We start from the raw sequence: 8,729 nt of genomic DNA, 5'->3' as shown, positions 1-8,729 counted from the left end.
ACAATGAGACATCACTGCATCCCCATAACGGTGGCTATTATTTTAAAAACAATAACAGAAAATAATATATTGGCAAGATGCAGAGAAACAGTACTCCTTATATATTGTTGGTGGGAATGTAAAATGTAGAGGGGTGCAGCCCTAATAGAAAACAGTTTGGTGACATTTCAGAAATTTGACCATAGAATTATCGTATGACTAAGAAATCCCACTTTTAGGTTATTAAGTAAAATAATTGAGAGCAAGGATTAAACAGATATTTGTATAACTTTATTCACAATAGCCAAAAGGTAGAAGCAACCAAAGTGTCCATCAATATAAGATTGGATAAACAAAATATTGTTGATACAAGCCATGATTATTCAACCATAAAAAGGAATGGAGTTCTAATTCTTGCTGCAACATGGATGAATCTTGGAGATTTCATGTTGGGTGAAATAAGCCAGACACAAAAAGATAAACATTGTATGACTGTATGATCTCATTTATATGAAATGCACATAAGCAAACTTCATAGACAGATTACAGGTTACCAGGAGCCACGGTGGTGGGGAGAGGGTAGTAGGTGTGGCAAAAGGGGAGTTATTGCTTAATAGAGTTTCTGCTTGAGATGAAAAAGTTGAGGTATGGATGCTTGTGATGGTAGCACAATACTGTGAATAGAATTAATGCTACTGAATTGTGCACTTGAAAGTGGTAAAAATGAGAAATTGAGTTGTACATTTGGTACTACAAAAGTATAAGAAAAGAAAAAAGATTAATGTGGAAAAACAGTTCTATCTTCAACTTTCCACCTCTCTTCCCAGGAGGTAACTCATGTGAGATGAAGGTGTAACTGAGAAATTAGGATTTAACAAATGACTGTGAGTACTGCCTCATTATATAGATATTTCTTTCTAGTGTCGAGTATTTTAGAATAAGCAAAAGGAAATACTTGAAGCTGTTGAACTGTAACCCAGTATCCCTGATCTTTAATAATGATTGTATAACTATATTGAGGAAAAGATTTCAATTGCCCATGTGGCTACGGAACTACTTCTGGATATTTTGTTCTGTTAATCAACACTGTCTTAGTTAACTCTATTGTAGTAGTAGTGGTCAATAAGAGGGAGGGGTAAGGGGTATGGGATGTTTGGGGTTTCTTTTTTACTTTTATTTCTTTTTCTGGAGTAATGCTAATGTTCCAAAAATGATCAGGTGATGAATGCACAACTATGTGAACCAATGGCTGTATACTTTGGATGGATTGTATAGCGTATGAATATATCTCAATAAAATCACATTTATAAAAAAAAAAAGAGGGAGATAATCAACGTTACCAGTTTCTTGAATATCTTTGGAGAGAAATTGTAAGCATAACAAGGTCTCTGAATATGCGTCCATTCCCCACATAAATGGCAGCACATTCTACTTATAGAAGTTAGCTCTTCAGGAGGCTTCCTGAGTTGGCATACTATCTCTCCATCTTTATTGCAATTATTCAATCCATTGTCGAAAAGTACAGGTCTATTACTGTGTAGGATGTCACTTAGTTTTGCTTGTCTGGTGTTTCCTCATGATTAAATTAAGCATGTGCACTTTTGGCAGTAATACCACAGAAAGGATGTTTTGTCTTTCTTAGATGCTTCATATCAGGAGGCACCTCACCTCAGTCCGTGTTATTGCTGATAAAGCAAATTTCAAGCACTTGGTTAAGGTAGAGTCTGTCAGTTTTCTCCGATACAAATTTCCTTTTGTAATTAATAAGGAATCCATGGGTAAGATTCTCTGAGACAATGTATATCTTGTTTTTCAAAAAACATTCATTTCAAGAGTTTTGCACCCACTGATGATTTTTGTCTGAACCAATTCTTACTGTGATGATTAAAAATGTGCTAGTTTTATTTTCACTGTCCTCAAACTCTGCTGAACTCCAGATCCAAGCTGGGTGAGGAGTGCTGTGACATGCCTCTTGGACTTGTTTCTGCCTTCTGAAGTCTTGCTTACCATTTCCAGAATGCTCAACTTGCAATTACAGAGGAAGAGTGCATTTTCAGGAAGAGTGAGATAGATTTGGGTCTCAGGAAGATGACATCTGATACACTGAACTTGTTTCTATGACCCTTCATTCTGGCTCAAAACAGTTGTTAGCGAGGTTGGTGACATTTTGTGTAGCTTCTGTGGCTAAGGAGGAAAGATAGGGAGAGAAAAATATATAAGGGGCCTTTTTATATATACAGACATGGAAGTCAGCTCTTCCCCACCTTTACAATCAACACAGAATCTACTGCCTCCCACTGGAGAAATCCATTCCCAACCCTGCCCTGGCAGCAATACCAGAGGATTCATTCCTCTATCACCCAATCAAACCTTCAAAAAAAGTTTATTAAGTGTTTATTTCTAACACTGGTCACCCAAAAGAGTCTGCTTATAAAGTAAACTAGGACCAAAAGTCTGGTTACCTTGAACTCTCTCTTCTCAGAGACCTTGTGCCTTGTCTCTTATTTTTCCTCGGATCTCAGCAGGTTCTCTTTTTCTTTGGTCATAGAATCGAGATCTTCGGTTTTGAAACCAAATCTAAGTGGATTAAAAAAAAAAGATTGAATTAAAATAACTAATGTTATTCGGGCTTTTTTTCTTAAAGTAAATGGGGCTGGGGGAGGAAGTTCATTTTAGGTGCAATTCCAAGCTCATTATGCAATGTGATATGTGAAATTCCACCAGCCCCGAAGGTAAAGGTCAATATTCAGAACCTGGCACCCGGTCCCTTCACATTCTCTTCAGGTTTCACATCCTGATAGTCTCCAAATTCTCCTCATTGTAAGTGCTGATCTTTCCTAAAATGCCATGCCTATATTTCAGCTCTTTCCTCTGCCTTGCATTCTCTTTCCATCTTCTCTTCCTGTCAAATATGTCTATTTGTCTTCAGTGACAGTCATCTCTTCCAGGAAGACGCTCTTCATCCCAAGAAATATAACTGTTACCCCTTGCCTGCGCCTATGAATTTTATCTACATATATATATATATAAATATATATATATATATGTACATAAAAATCTTACACTCATACATAATTTATCTTAATTTTATATATACTCATGTACGTATATATCACATACACCCCTGGCTTCCATGGCTACTACTTTGAGCTTTACTACTGTGCAAGTAGAAAAAGCACAGATTCTGGAAAAGTCATGAAATCTTACTGAACTATTGCCTGCTCTCCTAAGACATAGAAATCATCCAAGCCCCAAACACACAACCCACACAGATCCTACCATCTCCATTTACTTTGGAACCTGTTGTTTTCCTGGTTCCATGTTTGGGCACTGGTTTGAACACACATACATGTACTCACACAACGTACATCTTATTCTTAAATATTCTATTCTATTTTGGACTCTGTCAGAAACGAATCCTAGGGCAGGCTGTCACACTCTAAAGTGGGCATAATAGTTTCAATGTCATGGGATAATTGAGAGGGACCAAGAATATAATATATATAAAGAATTTAGCTAAATGCTAAATCATGTTAACATAACATTCACTCATTCATTCAACAAATTCTTATCAAATATCATGTGCCAGGCACTGTTCAGGGTGCAAGGCACCCAGCATTGATAGAAGAGGCCAGATGGGGGTGAGGAAGTGAGCCATGTGCGAATGAGGGAGTAGACCCAACCAGACAGAGGGTCTTGCATGTGCAAGTGCCTGGTGTGCAAAGGAACAGCCCAAGGTTAGCATGGCTTCCCTTCCCATACACCTCCATCCCTAGGAAAGGGGATTGGAAAAGCCCTTATCACTTACTTGGACTCTGGCCTCTGAAACCCCAATTTCTTTAGCGAGTCTTTCTCTGGAATCAATCCCAGGGTAAGGGTTTTTCTTGAAAGCCTTGATGAGAGCGCATAATTGGGAAGATGTATAGGTGGTCCGGCACCGCCTGGCTTCTCTAACTAGAGTAGGTATAAGAAAGATTAAGGAGAAAAGAATATTTTGGGAGTCAGTTTACATATCCAAACATGGAGCCCAAACATATTCCCACCATCTCCGTCTATTTGGAACCTGTTGTCTCTTGCTGAGAGCCTTGTCCTGGGCCCATTCCCAACAGAAGGTGCCAGAGAAGATGCAGAATGATATATCTGAGCTACTCCAGTTAGAAGATGAGCAGGAGAAGACCTCAGAAGGTCCACGAAGTGAGGAAGAACATACAGAGCTAGCCCATGTTTAATCCTTTATCACCAGAAGACCCTGAACAGGAGGTCCAGGGAGGGGGAAGGGGGAACATTCATCAACTGCATCAGCGTAAAAGTTCACTCCAGGACAGGGAGGCACTTGGGTACCTGTACTTAGCTGTTCTTTCTTTGTCCCTGTTTACTAGGGGGTGACCTCTATATCCTTGGGATTTCCCATGATAAGAATGTCTTTTATTATTCATGGTTGGCCCTGGGCATACCTGAACAGTTGATGCTAGTGAGACGACTCAAGGTTGGACTTTGAGCCACAGCATACCAGCCTGACCTTCCCTGCCTCATCTTCTAAGGACAGGATGGGGCCTCGAAATGGAGTTAACCATGTGGGCATTGATTCCATCAATCATGCCTACCTAATGAAACCCCATATAAACTCTGTGGATACCTGATGCTTGGGGAGCTTCCATGATAATGCATATTGAGACATTCAAGACCCTCCCAGAGATTGCCCTGTGCATCTCTTCTTTTGGCTTCTTCCTACTTGTAGCCTTTGGCTATAATTAGGCTATAATGATAAATATGCCTCTTTCGATGAATTCTGTGAGTCCTCCCAGCAAATTACCACATCCAAGAGGGTGGTGGGAACCCCTGAACATGGAGCCAGTGGTCAGAAGTTTGTGTGGCCTGGGTCCCCAAACTTGCAGTTTGAGTCTGAAGGGTGATCTTATAGGATATGGAGTCTAATCTAACTCTGGGTGGTCAGAGTCAAGTTGTATTGCAGGTAATTTAGAAGTTACTGCAGGCATGTGCAATCCCCAAGCGGCTGTGTTGAGAAACAGGCCTGCGGGAGGCTCTTTACCTTGAGTCACTGCAGGGGCATCTGGTCTGTGGGTTTGGCTTGATTCCAAGGCCTGCTCAGGTTCTGTCCTCTGGAAGGAGTGTCTAGCTCTTCGATTCTGAAACCAAATCTAAGTGAGGAAAAGAAAGTGATAGAATTGAACATTTTAATGTCATCTCAGCCCCATTGCTGCCTTTCTCCTTAAGCCCAAGTTTATTACCGACCTCTGTCACATTCTACCAGGTATTAGTTCAAGTCTTAGCTCTTAGCCTGGCATTTAGTACCTTCCCAATCTGGCCCCAACGTGATTTGCTACAATTATTATGTTTTAAGCCATTAAGAGTTGTAATTGCTGTGTATTTAAAAACTACCCCAAGCATTTCCTCTTCTTTGAAGCTACCTCCACACTTCCTCCCTACCCCTGGGAGGTTCTTAGCCTCAGGGTCCACAGTTGTAAAGTGAGACTAAGAGCAATCTCCTTGGGAGTTTTTCTGGTGAGATGCTCTACAAAAAGCCCTTAGCAGCCGGCACATCACAGGTATTCAATTAACAGTTTCCACCCCTCCCTTTCTACTTCTAGTCTTGGAGATATAGCATTTACAAATTACCTGGATTCTAGACTCTTCAGTGTTAATTTCTAAAGCAAGTTTTTGTTTGGTAGCATAACCTGGGTAAGGTTTTTGGTTGAAAGTGTCTATGAGGATTTTCAGCTGATCTGGTGTGAATTTGGTGCGACTGCGCCTTTGACATGTAGAGATGGTCTCTGGAAAGAGATGAAAGAAACATTTAGTGGGACGGTTTTTACAAACCCCAGATTCAAACTTCTGCCCCAGAGCTCTGCATTGCTTCCTTCTCTGCCTGCAGTTCTCTTCCCACAGTGATGGAAGTGCTCGCTCCTCTTGGCCTTAGAACCACCTTCTCAGAGTCCGTGCCCGAACCCTCCAGTCTAACGTGGATCATATCCCAAGCCACATTCTTGCATTTCACACTTTTTTTTTTTCTCATTATTTCTATCTCATCTTCTGCAGGTCTACTGGTTTCTCTCTGGGTTCCCCCACCCCACTCTCCCCAAACCCTCATTAATGTAAGCGCCACAAAACAGCCTTACTCCTCTTGTTCACTGGAATTGCTACTGAATGAAATTGGGACTGGCATTGTAATTTGTGGGGCCCAGCGGAAAGTGAAAATGCAGGGCTGCCTGTTCAAAAATTAAGAATTTCAGATGGCAACAGCAGAGCATGAAACCCAGTGCAGCTCTTGTCTACACTGAGGGCCTTCTGCTGCTTGCACGGCACATAACATCCCCCAAAGATATTTGTTGAAAGTTTGACTCGTTGAAGAGTCCACTCACAAAAACAGTGGATCTTTAACCCTGTACAACAACTACCCCTGCTCCAAATCAATCAAAATTGTTCTAGAAACTAAAAGAAATGACCATTTGGAGAAATTCCACACAGAGGAGCCCAGAGACAAGAATCAAGTAAAATAAATGCCAGATGACAAATATTGCCATGGCAAGACAAAGAAGTGAGGGGAGAGTAGAGGGCAGGTATGAGGTTGCAATTTTCAGTGGAGTTGCAATTTTCAGCTTCGGGAAGGCCTCGCTGAGAAAATGACTTTGAGTAGAGACTTGAAGGAGATTAGAGAGTGAGCAGAGGAGCATGGCAGGCAGAGGGACAGCAAATGCTAAAGTCCTGGGTGGGGAGCCTATCTGGCCTTTTGAAGATAAAGCAAGGAGGCCACCACATCTGGAGAAGAGTGAGTGAAGTATAAGGGAGTAGCAGGAGAGGTCACAGAACTCACAGGGGGCCAAGATTTTAGGGGACTTTGGAGGGCCCGGTACCTATTACTCTGAGTAATATGGGAAGTCAAAGAAAACGTTTGCGCAGATAAATCCAATGATCTAATTTACAGACTTGATGAGATTACATGGGCTGCAGCGTTGAGATAAGACTAAAGCAGAGCCATGTGTAAACAGATCAGTTAGGAGGATAATGTGATCATCCAGGGTGGGAGTGCACTAAGAAAGCATCTGATTTTTAGCATATTTGCAAGTTAAAGCCAATAGAATTTCCAGTCTCACTAGATGTAGGTTAAGAGGGAAAAACTGAGGTCAAGGATGTTTTCTAAATTTTTAGCATGATCAACTGGCATAACAGAGTTGCAATTTCCGGAGCTTAGAAAAGCTGTGGGATGTGAACCTCGGGCGTTTAGTTTGGGATATGAGTTTGATATGCCTGTTAGAGACAAGTAAGGAGTTAGCTAGATGAATTTGGAGTTCAGAAGAAAAGTTTAGTCTGGTGAGATAAATCTGGAAACTGCTTTGAGTCCTAAGACAATTTTCATCTCTGAACTTTTTGATACCTTCCATTGTTTCTTTTTCTTTCCGTATATCTCTCCATCTCCCTCTTCTCTCCTCTCTCATTGCTCTTGCTCCCCTCTTCCTTCCCAAAGCAAAAGTGTGTCTTAATTCTGGAATACCTGGACCTTCCTGAAATTCTCAATTCTCCAATGCACAGAAAATGGCATACTTTCAATACCTCACATCAGAAACATGCATCTTCCCTGACTCTAGTACAGTTATTTAAAATTTTTAAAAACTAAACTCCTACAAATTCTAACAAACCCACTAAGTTATCAGCAATTTCCTCCCCAAATCAATGAAACCCCAGGAAACTGACCGTTTGCAGAGTCTTTCTGGGCCATGTTGAAAGAGATCCTTGGTGTCTCAAACATCTGAGTAGGAGTGTAATTCCCCTGGAGACAGGGCTTTATATATCAGTCTCAGATGATACGCCCCTTGAATCATTCAGATGACGCCAAAGTTCCACCTTTAATAATTGCATCATTTCTTTGAGCTCATTGATGGGATTTCTTATCTACAATTAATAGAGATTTAATAATGTACACCAACCTCTGCACCTAAGCTATTACAGGTAGAGCATTTCTGAGTACTATTGGATTTAAACATCTTTCTTAAAAAATGTCTACCACATACATATGTATTTTTTAATTGCTTTTTTCATTCTTACTTTCGAAGTGGGGATCTTTCTTATTAAATTAAGTGTTATTTTTAATCAGTGACAGAATTCCAATGTGGTGACTGGCTCTCAATTTGGGAGAAAAATTTAAGGGGATGCTAAAAAGTCAATGATCAAGCTAAATAATATTTCAATGCAATTTTTAAAACATAAAGATTATTGCAAAAAGTCCATGAATAACAAAGAAAAGATCCTCCCCTGCACCTGTATGGCTTCTGCAATTGGGAGCGGAGGTGCAATGAATAAAAAGATCTTTCACTGCAATTTCTCCCACAGTCATTGATTAATCTTGAGGGGAGCTGACAAGCTGTTTTCATTGTTTATAGCTGCAATCCATAGTACTGAAAGGTAAATGGGGCATTTTTATTTTATTACACATATTATGTTTGTGTGATTTTAAAAAATATTTTGAGTGTTTACATAATACAAATATTACTTATTGATACATTTGATTTCTCAAAAACAAAATTTGATCAGATAGTAAACATTTTCACCAAAAATATATTTAATGAGAAAAAATAAGCTAATCAGCAAACATTTATCATTTACCCGCTAAATATAGTGATAAATAGTTTACTGTTATTCATTTCTATATATGTAACATTTTTACTATTTTTCCAAAATTAGTCTGGAAACTCACGGCATGATTTTCTGCTATTTGTTTTTATTGATTTTACTGT

General features: G+C 39.9%; 1 protein-coding gene across 1 annotated transcript; it reads right to left on the bottom strand.

Moving 5' to 3' along the window:
* Positions 1–288: 288 nt before the first annotated feature.
* LOC143658576 (double homeobox protein A-like) lies at positions 289–7,849 on the bottom strand. Its single transcript, XM_077130672.1, has 6 exons — positions 7,690–7,849; positions 5,617–5,771; positions 5,030–5,138; positions 3,788–3,933; positions 2,442–2,556; positions 289–2,163 (listed from the first exon to the last, which is right to left on the bottom strand). Exons 1-5 carry the CDS (start codon positions 7,742–7,744, stop codon positions 2,458–2,460), a joined length of 564 nt encoding a protein of 187 aa, XP_076986787.1. The 5' UTR covers positions 7,745–7,849; the 3' UTR covers positions 289–2,163; positions 2,442–2,457.
* Positions 7,850–8,729: the final 880 nt, after the last annotated feature.

This window comes from Tamandua tetradactyla, chromosome 16, assembly GCF_023851605.1.
Source record: "Tamandua tetradactyla isolate mTamTet1 chromosome 16, mTamTet1.pri, whole genome shotgun sequence".
Lineage (NCBI taxonomy): Eukaryota > Metazoa > Chordata > Mammalia > Pilosa > Myrmecophagidae > Tamandua > Tamandua tetradactyla.
Note: the sequence above shows the minus strand (reverse complement) of the source record. Positions and strands in the feature narration are given on the sequence as shown.